This window comes from Photinus pyralis, unplaced genomic scaffold (assembly GCF_008802855.1).
Source record: "Photinus pyralis isolate 1611_PpyrPB1 unplaced genomic scaffold, Ppyr1.3 Ppyr1.4_unclustered_Scaffold778, whole genome shotgun sequence".
Lineage (NCBI taxonomy): Eukaryota > Metazoa > Arthropoda > Insecta > Coleoptera > Lampyridae > Photinus > Photinus pyralis.
The window spans coordinates 196,991-210,381 of NW_022172241.1; the positions used below are offsets into that span (position 1 = coordinate 196,991).

The 13,391-nt window shown below is 40.4% G+C and overlaps 1 protein-coding gene and 1 long non-coding RNA gene across 2 annotated transcripts; both read right to left on the reverse strand.

Moving 5' to 3' along the window:
- Positions 1-253: 253 nt before the first annotated feature.
- Positions 254-6,159, reverse strand: LOC116182846. Its single transcript, XR_004147627.1, has 2 exons — positions 1,967-6,159; positions 254-1,904 (listed from the first exon to the last, which is right to left on the reverse strand). It is a non-coding gene; the product is annotated as an uncharacterized LOC116182846 (long non-coding RNA).
- A 415-nt stretch (positions 6,160-6,574) lies between these two features.
- LOC116182825 lies at positions 6,575-12,871 on the reverse strand. The gene is made up of 11 exons (XM_031503369.1): positions 12,551-12,871; positions 12,186-12,440; positions 10,568-10,819; positions 10,384-10,515; positions 10,196-10,339; positions 9,996-10,148; positions 9,274-9,951; positions 9,165-9,226; positions 8,987-9,116; positions 8,154-8,935; positions 6,575-8,106 (listed from the first exon to the last, which is right to left on the reverse strand). The coding sequence occupies exons 1-11, from the start codon at positions 12,705-12,707 to the stop codon at positions 6,649-6,651; spliced, it is 4,203 nt and encodes a 1,400-aa protein (XP_031359229.1). The 5' UTR covers positions 12,708-12,871; the 3' UTR covers positions 6,575-6,648.
- Positions 12,872-13,391: the final 520 nt, after the last annotated feature.

Sequence of the window (13,391 nt, forward strand, 5' to 3'; positions counted from 1 at the left end):
TTCTTCCTCGTGGTACTCTGAGGTCATTAGTATTTCTTGTGTGGTATTTGTGTATGTCACAATTATGTGGAAGTTGATGTTTATTTTTAAATATAATTTTACACACTTCCAGGATATATAAGTAGGGTAGTGGGAGTATACGGAGCTTGGTAAAGATCGGTCTGCAGGGTTGTGTATAGTTTGCACCACATGTGCATCTAACGATTCTCTTCTGTGTGACAAAAACTTGATTGAAGGTGGATGACCGACCCCAAAGGCACAAACCATACCTGAGCCGCGATTCAATGCAGGCAAAGTAGAACATCCGAAGCTGTTTCACATCTAGATAGTACCTAAGGTAGCGTACTCGATAACATTCAGTATTTAATTGTTTAATTAAGTTTTCGTTGTGGGATATCCAGCTTAGAGTGTCATCGAGTACGACGCCCAGAAACTTTACTGTCGTTGATTTTTCTAAATTAGCATCATTAACAGAAATATTAATGTCGAGAGTATTAGTATTTTGATAATTGTGAAATTGCAAAAATTTCGTTTTGCTATGATTTAAGAATAATAGATTATTCTCAAACCATCTAGATAAATTTTCAATTGTTAATATACATGTTGCTCGTGATTTATTTTCATCCGGGTGTGAAACAACCACGGCCGTGTCGTCCGCATATAGTGAAAGAGTTGCATCAACCGGGATGCAGCTCAGAACATCGTTTGTAAATAGTGCAAAGAGGATCGGTGCTAAAATGCTCCCTTGGGGTGTACCCACGTTTAGCTTTATGATGTCTGAATTAACGTTAGTGGTGTATCCCTTATTACTATGTCGCAATGAGACATACTGCGTTCGATTTTTTAGAAACTTTTCTATCCAATTCAGGGTAGTGCCTCTGACGCCCTAGCGAGACAATTTCTGTAACAATAGATTATGGTTGGCACAGTCAAATGCTTTAGTGATATCGCAGTATATCCCAATAGGCAGTTCTTTTTTCCCTATCGACTGAAGCACTGTATCGTAGAAGAAAAGAATTGCATCAGTTGTGGATTTATTAGGTCTAAAGCCAAACTGGTTAGGTATTAATATTTTACATTTTTCAATAAATCTTTCTAGTCTATCCAAAAAGCAATACTCAAAAATTTTTGAGAAGACGGATGTTATAGAGATAGGTCTAAAATTGTTTGGAGTGTATTTATTCCCCTTTTTGTGAACTGGGATAATTTTTGCCAGTTTAAGGGCTTCTGGAAACGCGCCAGTTAAAAAGGATAAATTAATTAAATATGTTAAGGGCCTCACAATTACGTGAGAGATTATACGAACCAAAAAACAAGGAGAGTCGTCAGGTCCTGCCGATCTTTTGCTTTTTATTTTGTTATTGATTAACTGGATTAGTTCCTGTTCACAGAAAGGGTATAGATACATTGTTCTCTGGTTAGTATTAGTGCTTAAAGTGCTAGGGTTGTTATTTTTTATTGAGTGTATCGTGTCCAGGGGAGCGTTTCTGAAATGGTTATTAAAAAGATTGGCTACCTCCAGGGGATCATCAATGTACCGCGATTTTCCATTAGTTTATAGTTTTGAGTGTCTTTTTGGACCTTATTGTTGTTAATAAACGACCACGTACTTTTGCCGATATTATCTGAGCTTAGAATTTTGTGCTGTATGTTAGTTTTACGTGTAGTAGAGACAAGAGACAAATGTTCTTTCTTTTTCTTTAAGTAGAATGTTTAATATGGGATTTTTTTTTGTAACGCGTATAGGGATTTCAAATTAGCAGCAGAAACTCTCACCTCATTGGTCACCCACCCTTTTTTACTGTTAGTCCCCTGATAATATAAAGTGGCTCTTTTGATCGAACAAACTATTTAACACAGCATTTAGTTTAAAATAGAATTCGTTAAAATCGCCAGTGGGCGACCTGTAACATGATAGAATAATAATTTTGGTGTTTCCGTTTACGCCAGTCTTTGTATTCCATACAATACCACATATTTCGAATGTTTTTTCGATGCAGTACGAATGTAGGTTTATGGGGGTTATGTCGACATTTTCACGGCACCAAATTCTCACGCCACCGCCTTTATGGGTTGATCTGGAGTAGTGTGATGCTTTTTTGAAACCAGGGAAATACACATTTCCGACGTTATCGTTGTTGCACCAGGTTTCTGTAAGACACAGAAAGTTTAGATGATATTGGTCGCATATGTATTCATATGCAATGTAATTGACTTTATCCTCCGACAGTGATCGACAGTTCATTGATACATCACACACATCAACTAGTTCACAGTTTTCACCTGTTTTTTGATGGCTTCCACAGAATTTACGCGATAGCCTAAACTTGTCAAACTTTGATAGGTATATTTTGTGTTATGGAACAGTTGGGGGTGGCGTACGCCGAAGAAAAAAACGACTAACTCTGCTTCCATATGGCCATTGCTCCACAGACATTGCTTTTTCTAAATTTTGAAAGTCAATTGTAACTTTAAAAGACGCGTAATGCGTTTCATAGGTTTTTTACTGGCTCGCAGATGACCTCCGGGAATTGATTTATAAGATAATTTTGCAGATTTTCCCTGGTTGTGTCCGTATGCAATCTAGACACAAACAGATATGCTTTCTTCGGGGCAACCCTTATGGTAGGATTTCCATCGGTTGGACATTGCTTCGTGCCGAAGATGAAGTTTTTGTCCTGTTGCCTAGGTTTTTTGGACTTTTTCACTACTGTGGACCAGGTAGTTAACGGTTCGCTTTGGTCAGAGCCTTCTGAGGTAGCAGGATGGGCCGGAAGAGCTGGACGCTCAGTTGTCCCCTTCTGCTGTGAATTTCCAGTGGTTGATTTCTTATTTCTCGAGGATGCAGCGGCATTTTCTGACGAAGGAGGCGATTTTGTTATGCTGTCCGGAGCGGCGATTGACGTTATCGGGACATTGTTAGATACAGATTGACCTGCATTATTACGTTTGTTCAAACATTTCTCCTCAAGTAACTTAATTTGGTCATTTAATATGCCAATTATTGTATTTTTGTCATTGATAATAGGTTTTAGGTACTCTACCTCACTTACAGATTTTTTCGGCAAGATGTTGACACCAGTTGCACTGACACAACACTTTATGTTATCGGCATCAATCACTGATACATTCTTTAATTTGCTTTTTGCGCAGCTATCAATGGTAAACGTTTTCACAATTTATGCACCTGACCCTTTTTTTGGTTGCATTTTTATTACGGACCGAACAAATAGCAGGGGCGTTTACGCACTCGATTACACCGTCCGCCATGACGGACTTATCGAAGCATATACTGAAGCACATACTAGTAGGTACCAAAAAACCACCTAGTGACCAATCCAGCGGCAGAAGTGAGGAATCAACGCATAAATCACAAAATAACCCTGATCTGACCCCCAGCACACTGATAAATGTCACACATTTGTACTTAGAGAACTTACTTGCATTGTTGGAGAATAGCTTTAGTAATAATGATCCTTATTCTGAAGCACTAATATTAACGGCAGACAACTTGTTTCCAACGTCGTCCTAGACTCGATGACAAATCTATTAAAAACTATTAAGAAGATCCGAGCATTCGTTGTTGAGATACTTCCAATACTTCTCATAAATAATTACTGCTTGTCATATGTACGTGACAAGGAGGCTGAATTTTTGGGACCCGCTTTGTCGGCTCTTGAAAATTGCTTAATATCACACTTATAAATGTGTCATTTCTTGGCATCGAACATTGAGCAATTGAGTTTGGTCTTTCTACCAAGAAAATTGGTGCATACTTGCCCAAAAATATGTTGGTAGCGAAAAATACACATACCTAGACCACTTCTTGGGCATTGAGTAGTAGAGTTTCTCAAGAAAATTCATGCATACATAACGATTCCGAGATCCTTTGGGTAAAAATAATTAGGTCACCAAAGATATACATTTCGTGGTCATCGAGCAAAACATAAGCGCTCCACTTTCGTGGGTAGCGCTAAAAACCAATTTCTTCAGCTAGTGGTATCTGCGCGTTACACAGAAAATGATTAATAGTTCGCCCGCTCGCTCGGTAGATTTATTTGCCCGCTCTTAGTAACTAATCTGGCTAACTGGTTATCTGAGAAATATGAGCCATTAATAACAGCGTTGCAGAATTTAGATAAAGTAACATTCGGTATAGTTAAGGAGGAAACCCGTTTTGCTAAGCGTCAGGAGGAGGAGCCGCAACAAAAAAACACCGTTTGCAGAAAAGACGAAGCGCTTCAAACGTTTTCAAAAGAATACTAAATTCCATGGAAAGTGTTAAATTCAATAAAATTGGTCATAAAGCTATGGGTTGCAGAGTAAGCAAAGCGAGGGGAATTATCCTAACAACGTCGCACGGGAAAGTTACAGTTTGTACAAACAAATTTATTTCGATGAGATCTTTCATTAGGGTAGAACATGTGTTTACCCCCCCCCTCCATTTTCAAAAGTTTAACTGGGCACCACTAAAGACATGTGTAGGTATACAAAATCTGATCTGAGACCAAGTAGTTGTCGTATGTAAAAGTGATGCACGTTTTACTTTCAAAAACAGCATTTTAGGAAATAATTCGTGGGGGGGGGGGTTAGACAGCGAAATTCGATGACCGTTTGGCACACCTTCAAGGTATAGGCTGCCTACTGCAAAAAATTCCAGGACTCTAGAACCATTCCCCTAGAAGTACTTCGAAACGGCAGAAGTGGGTCCGGACAGACGGACGGACAGACAAACGCAAACAATAGCACATTTTTTTAATTCTTAAAACATGAGCTAAAAATAGGGAAAAGCTGAATTTTTGCAAGAAGCATCCTTTTGTGGTTGAAAACAACATCCAAAAAGTTACGTGATGTTAAAGGTCAAGATTAACGGTTTTTCGTAAAAATCTCACTAAGGATATTTCCGCATTCCTGTCTAGGAGTTAAAAGAACAATTTCGTAATCCTCACTAATTCGGTTAGTTAAGAAGACAGTACCAAAACGCTATTCGGCAGATTCCATAAAAAAACTTTACCGCGTATCGACGCAGTTCCACAAAGTAAACAGACAGTTAATTTATGTTCATGTTTAAAACGAAGTTGCGACAAAGAAAACTGTTAGTAAAACTATACAATATTCGAGCTCGTGATTTGTGCCGCTACAGTAGGACCAAATAGTGAAAAGTTTACTTACGGGATTTCCTAAGTTTCCTAAAAGTGTTCGGCCAGTCTGTATTTCACCATCCCAAAATTCGACTCCAAAGCGCAATTTGTTAGAAGCTAGTCCACGTAAACTATTGTGTTGTTTATGTGAATTATGACAAAAAGGACGTCCTGATTTGTTGTCCATTGTAAATAAGAATTTCTCTTTCGCAGTCGAAACGGATTCCATTAAAATTCGCTGTAAGGAAACCAAGTTCAAAGGTCGTCCTTCATTTGATTTGTCAACGTACAAAACAAAACTAGGTTGCGTTTGAATGTAAATTGGTAACGATTATATTTCAAATCCTTAATCGATTTAGTGCTAGTAAAAGAGATGGCCACCTCGATTTAGATTTTAACTAGCCAAATTTATGACCTGTAGAAGTTTAGTAAGTAGACGAGACCTATGTTGCCATTAAAAAAATTCAAGATTATCACACTCAAACACCAAATTTTTTTAACCTCAACATTTGTGAAATAATTTGAAATGCAAGCGTTCTAATTTTCACCTCAAACGGTTTAGGAATGAGTTTTGGTTCCATCTTTAATAGCGACCATGAATAGTAAAATTGCGTCGCATCAAATTATCCCAGTTTTACGAAAAAAATTGTGAGCATTGATAATTTTGAAAATTGCTCAACTTTGATTCCCCAAACGTGAATGAAAAGGAAAAAGAAAAATTTGAAAAGATTCTGAGTGTCACGACGAGCAAACATCTTTTTCTTTGATGGAAATGATTGAAGGCTATTAGTCTTTTTTACAGTATTTTTCAAGAAAGATTCTGATAAGGCCCGCGAATTCGGCCCGCTCTTCCATCCGGCGGTTTTAAATGTCAACACTCAGGTCACGTAGAAATCGCACCAAGACAAAATTTAAACTGTAAACCTTAAATGTCCTACATAATTTGGGTTACTAGTCGAACCGCTGTTGATTAGTCGCCTCTTACGACATGCAGTGCCACTGCAGTAGGGGTATTCTTCTCCGCCCCTACACGGGAATCGAAAAATACGTAGAATACAGACTAATTCATAAACAAAGTTAACCCAATCTTATCCGGACATCGCTTTATGGAAGAATAAAAATTTTATTTTTCCGGCTCCAAAAATTGACTCGAACGAAATTGAAAGGCAGCATAATATTTCTGTTAATAATCAATTGAAGTTCTCTGTGATTTTTTTGATTTTGAAAGAACCTAAAAAAATAAGAGGGTTCCATTTCTGTAGGAATAACGGTTTCGGTTTGGTTTTCGGTCCTGAAAAAAATACTGGTTTCGGTCCGGTTGTCGGTTCTTTTTCGGTCCGATCCAGAGAGGTCCAGAGTACATACTTGTTTGTTAAAATGAGCTGTTGACTTCGTTCAGTTTTTATGGTTATTAGAGGAGACTAAATTACGAATTTAATGTGCCATTAAAATATATTTAAGTCCTTAGTTATATATGAATAAATATAAACACCCGTGGTAAAAGCTATTAATAATCTTTGGCCCTCATGCCGGCAGGTATAAGGGGATTTTCTATATCCCCAGAGTGTATAATATTGCCGTTGAGATCTTCAATCTTGTACACTACCGAAGTGGGTCGTGTAGATAGACCGGCCGAGTCGTCGTAGTTGAGTTTGAGTGAGAATACTCGGTCCCCTTTCTTGTCGACCTCGTCGAACACCAACTTCTCGATGCCCTTCCAGTCGCCCTGGTTGAGGAGGGCTGTCTGGGGGTAGATGTTGTTGGGCTGGTCACCCGGACCGCCGAGGTTCTTGGCGATGATATGACCAGCGTCATCATTGGCGAATCTCGGGTCATTGTTGCCCATTAGCTTGGTGAAGTCCCTGGTGGCCTGGTTGGTTCCGGTGCCCTTCCTCAGATTGTTCTTGGTGATATGGGCCTGGACATATTCGACCCGATTGTTGGCGTTCGGGTTCACCTGAACTTGTCTCAACGCCTGTCTGCCGGTCGGGTCGCGGTGTGTGACCAATGCTAGACCTGGGGATGGCCTGACCTGAGCCGCATTGAACATCTGGACATTGTTCATGTTATGTCTGTTCGGTATGTTATTGAATGTGTTGTCCCACTGACACCCCCCGGACGCCTGACGCCTCCTTCTACATAGTATGCGACCCCCTTTTCCACCTTCACCACCCTTTCCAGCTGGTTTTTTTCCTCCAACAAGTCCCTTACCACCGAGTCCGCTCAGACCGTCACCAACCACTCCAGCCAAGGTGTCAAACAGTTCTCCTGGTGAAGCTTCCCCTTTGAACACCTTGGGAATGGAGTCCAATGAGCCATACGCCGTGTACTTCCCCTTTACCGCGCTGTCTATACCAGTGACCAGACCATCATAGGCGGCACCGGCTGCTACACCACCGGCCACAGCGCCAGCCGGCCCGCCGGCCACAGCTCCAGCAATTCCTCCCCCGACCACAGCCAATGGTCTAGTGGCATCCTTCAGTACCTGTTCACCCTTCTCCTTATCACCCAAACCCAGGTGAATTCCACCCTTTATGTGTCCCAATACGGGAGTGCCGTCCACCTGTTCCTCGAGATGCTTGAGGAACATCATTTGAGTTTTCTTGGCCTCCTCGGGATTGCCTCCAACAGTTTGCACGAGCGAGGTCACCTGGGATATGATAGGTGCTGTACGAACAAAGTTTTCCTGGGTCTCCTTGGCACACTTGCTATCGCCACTGGCCGCCTGGAACAGTGATTTTAACTGGGACAGTATGGGAACGCTATCGATGCCGGACTTGGGACACTTCTTCTCTTCTTCTTTGGGCTTCTCTGGCTCGAGATATTGGTCGATCGGATTGTTCATTGTCTCGACGATGGTTTTCATTAGTGGGTTCTTTCCCTCTCCGCACTCATCGTTGAAGTCGTCGGACTCCATGGACCAGACCATGGCACCGGCCAAACCAAGCTTTTGTGCGTATATAGCCTGGTTAAAAAATCTCTTAGATAAGTGGTTAGTCCGGTCCGACTTACCTTGTACTTTAAGCTGGCCGTGTTGTCGTAGGTGATCCACTGGTCTCCCTTTGTCATGTAGGGAACAATGGAGGTCGAGTCCCACCTGATATCCCAGTCCTTGTCATTCTTGGTCATCTCGCATATCTCCCTATAGTAGATAGCCCCTGGCTCACCGCTGTACTTTCCCGGTTCACCAGGTCCCCGCACAGCCGCTCCGACGCCATTATTGCCGTCCTTTAGAGTGATAGCCCTGCCATAGAGGGGGAATCCCATGACAAGCTTGGAAGCCGGTGCTCCCTTGGCCAGCCAGAAGCGCACGCCATAGTTAACGTTGAAGGTTTTGTCCTCGTCGTCCGGTCGGCCGAACAGCGGGGCGTTGTGACCGGTGATGTCGTCGAAAGCCCCATGGTAGTCGTAGCTCATGATGGATATGAAATCGACCAAGCTAGATATGGTGGGCACGTCGTAGCCGGTCTCCACTGTCCGCGGGTTGGCCGACACGGCCACCGATAAGGAGAAACCATGCGGGCGTATAGTGGTCGAAAGGGCCGAAAGGAGCTTGCTAAATGTCGACTGATCTTGGGGCTGACCTCCCCGCGTGCTCGGGAACTCCCAGTCGATGTCGATTCCGTCAAAGCCATGCTTCTGTAAGAACTTCAGAACTGATCTAGCAAACTCCATACGACTAGCTGCGGTAGATGCCATCAGGGAATATTTTTCAGAACCTTCATTCCACCCTCCTATAGCCACTATGGTTTTTACCCCGGATTTCTTCAACTTATTGAATCTAGCATATGCATCTGCAAAGTGGACAAGGTTATTATTATTCATCATAAGTTGTCGCTACTCACCTAGTCCACCACCAGTCTCATTCTTTGACAAGTCTAACCAAGGATCAAATGCTGCGATTTCAAACTTTTCCAACTTGGCAAATCCATAAACAAGGTGAGTGCATAGGCTGGCGTCTATATCTTCGATTGTCTGGAAATTGTCAAGTTAATATTACGATAACCACGATCAGTTACTTACGAATTTACCCTTATCCGGCTTGTAATTTGCCCATGTTCCAATGTAGCACACCATAAGTGATTCTAGCAAGTTAATTTTGAAAGAAGGTAAAATTCAACTTGAAACTTACTTTGCTTAGATGATCTTTTGGTTCTGGTCAGTGATTTGGTTGTAGTTGTAGAGTACGAACGAGGTGTTTTATTAGGAAAACAAGCTCCATATGACCATGTTGGGTCCTTATAGCACCACCCAGAGCAGCACTCCGTGTCCTTGAGGCAATACTCGTACCAGTCCTCGAAACAAACTTTGGTCTCTTTGGCGGAATCGTTGAACAGTCTGTAGGAATGTGGTCGACAAACGCCTGCCTTCCAGTCACCGTCGGGTCCGCGGTCGCAGTAGGCCTCGCCCTCGGCGCAACAGTCTTTGTCAAGTGAACACCCGGTCGTGTACAGTGGGAAACACCTTGCAGTCTGGTCAATGTTACCAGCAGCATTTGGTTTATCATCAAGGGATATTATGAAATAGAATTCGTTAGTCTTGCACACACCCTGGCCAGTTGTGTTCTTGGTGCTCGTGTCGCAAATACCAGTGCAACAATCTAAATTGCCCATGCAACTATCACCTTCATGTTTATTGCACGTGGTACTTTTGTTGGTCTCCAGTTGGTAGTGAACTATCATTTGGATATTCTTGCAAAGACCAAACTGCCAATCACCTTTCTCCCCTTTGTAACAGTACCCCGAACAACAATCGACATTATTCTGGCACTTGTTGGCCCACAACGGCATACATTGGGCACTATCGCCATCTAGGAAAAATTGTGTGATCTGTGCGACATTTTATCTAAATCACCTTTAGCCAATTTAATCTTGTCCTTATGAAGATCGGGCCATTTGCACACACCATACTCCCAATTGGTATTCTCGCCAAAGTAGCAGTGACCGGAACAGCACCTTGTTGAATTTGTACACCCATTGTACCAGAGCTTATGGCAGGTACCGTTGCCTGAAAATGAACTTGCTTATTCCAAATTTATCCAGGAAAATGTTTACCTGATAAATTATTAAATTGGCTAGTTTTATTTTTGCAAACGCCCAACTTCCAGTCCTGCCTTGGCCCTTTGTCGCAATACTGGGAACAACATTCGGAATCTTCGTAACATTCGTTGTAGTAAAGTGGCTTGCAGATTTCATTTCCTGGAATATGAGTATAAAAAAGCACATTTTATAATTTCACATACCAGTCTTGTCCCTTTGGATACCGGTAGAATTTGGCTTGCACACTCCAAACTCAAATTTATCAGGCTTATCGCAATACTTCGAGCAGCACGTTGAATTAGCTTGGCACTTATTATACCAGTCATTATGGCATTCTAATTAAAACAGAGAATTATTAATTGGGTAAGCTTGTCTTATAATTTTTACCTGGTTCTTTACAAACCCCAAATTCCCACGATTCTGGTCTCTCGCAGAACTCGGAACAACAATCTAGGTCGATCTGGCATTTATTAAAATAGTTACCATGGCAACTCTGATTAAGCTGCGTTTTGCTCTCATTGGGCTTGCATACACCGAATTCAAAGGTGGCAGGTTTATCACAGAAATCCGAGCAACAGGCGGAATTATCCTTGCATTTATTATACCAATCTTCATGGCACGTGTTAGTAACAGCTTTATCTGGATAAAATATCACAAGGTTACAGCTATAATGTACGGATTTTCCATTATATCCTTTGTGACAGGAACAAGGTCATCTGAATATAGAGAACCACGGTGAATTTGGATAGACTAGAAGAAGAACAGAATAGTGCGTTGTGTATAGATGTTTCCAGAATATCAGAATGACACTGGTGAAGACCATCTGATAGCATCGACGACCCGAGCGAGTCCGAAGAAGGAAATAATGCAGATATCAACAGAAACGATCGCCTTCTAGGATTAAATAAACAGGATTAAGGATTAAAGAACAAATGTCTATTGCAAAAACGAAAACCTGGATTCTTGTAAAAGCTGAAGAAGCGAAAGGCAGAAAGATTTTGAGTAGCAAATGGGTATTCGATAAAAAAAATGGAACTGGAAGACGAAACATACATGCAAATTCCGGAATGTTACCCAAGGAAGTAAGGAATAATATGTAAGCTGGAGAGAAGTTATTATTGTGGAATGAAACTTTAACGGAGAGGCTCAACACAATTGGATTGAAAGCACCAATAGTTTCTTGCTGTATACGTGAACCAGGGGATAATCTGCAAAGGGTAAATGAAATTTTGAACAATATAAAAAAATGCTCAAAATTACAATAAACAGTCATCGGAGTGGAAATTTGAAAAGTTTGTGAACAATTGAGAAATATGGTTTGGGTCCTGCAAAGGAGAGAAAAAAATGAGCGAAATTTAAAAGGTATTTTCCCATATCGCGAAGCAGAGGAAGTCTGCTTTATCTCAGTTCAAAAACAGGTCCGGACATTCGTTTTGCTGTTGGAAAGGAATCTGGATACCTTGAAAATTCATTAGATCCGGATGTAAAGAACGTACAATAACATATTTGAAAGGAACCATTAACGTTTGGGTTTGTCCTTAAAAAAGAATGGACATTTGAATGAAATGGTAGTGTACACGGATAGCGATTATGCTAACGATGTAGAAAGTAGACGTAACTCGATACGCATGTTTCCCTAATGGTTCATCAACAGAAGCCGAATTCATCTCTGGTTTTTGAAAGCCTTAATTGAAGATTTAATAGGCTGACTAAGAAAAAGTATCAAGTAGAATGTAGTAGATTTTGTAAAGGTAAATAAACTTGTCAATCATTCAAGATATAATTTAATAATTTTTGGAAGAAATTAACAGCAAAAAGCGGATACATTTACCTTATAAGTATATATTTGTGTTAAAAAAAGAGAGATTCACAATACAATGTCACAATAAGTAAAACAATTAATATTTTCAATATAATGCTTATACTTTGAATCGATTGACCATGAAAAATCAACATAGATAGGTATAATGGAAAATCTCAACGCAAGTTATCTAGATTTATATACCTGGCAATTTCACTTTACAAACACCAAACTCCCACGACTCTGGTTTGTCACAGAATCCGGAACAACAATCCTGGTTAATCTTGCATTTATTAAAATTAATATCTTGGCAACTCTTCTCGCCCCCTGTGCTGACCGAAGGCTGTTTGGGCTTGCAAACACCAAATTCAAATTTATTGGGATTATCACAAAAACCCGAGCAACAGGAGGAGTCATCTTGGCACTTGTTATACCAATCATCATGGCACGTAGCTTTACCTAGATCAAAAAAGGTTAAAGCTATAATGTACAGATTCTCCATTCCTTGCTGATAAAATCAACATAGATATAATGGAGAATTTGTACGCAAATTATCTTATTTGTCATACCTGCTAATTGCTCCTTACAAACACCAAACTCCCACGATTCTGGTCGATCACAGAATCCGGAACAGCAATCTTCGCCTTTTACACATTTATTAGACCATAGGTCTTGGCATGGTGATATTGTCTTGAACAAAGCAACTAAAATTATTACCTTGTTCATTTTAGCAAACAGACTGAGACGCAAACGAAACGAGTTTTACTCATTTATTTACTTATATAGCCATATAGATACGAGATTATTCACAGGAAATTACATTGCTTGAGGTTGGGGATAAACCAGGTTTTCCGTGGATGTCACAAATTTACGTTAGAATCAAGATCAAAGTTTGGTTTTCAAAACACAAACAGTATACCTCGTAGATAATTAAAATGACCTTGATAAAGTCGGCTAGAACATTGTCAGTGTATTATATTTGCAATTCATTGCCAGGGTATGTTCAATGACCCTTAACAAGGCTACAACCCAAATACATTTTTAATGAAATTGCAATTGTGACCTATACCTACAGGGCTATTTATATCACAGTTGCATTTTTTTAATGGAATCCCCTGTATATTATTGCATATTTATTGGGAGGCCCTGCTCAATTTTAGTGTGGCTTTATACAGATATCTAAAATGAATGGTTTAGCCGCAATTCATCATTTCCTCAAAAAATAGATGTCCATTAAACTGAAATGGCGCAGTTATCATAAAACATAGAAGGCTGTAATTATGCATTAATGAAATGTACTAACAGGTCGAACGGTCAAAGTCAAACTCTTTTTGAGATTTTGAATATATAAAATAATTATGTTAGTGTAAAAACTCGTGTATTGCTAATCTTAAATTTTAGGATTTACCA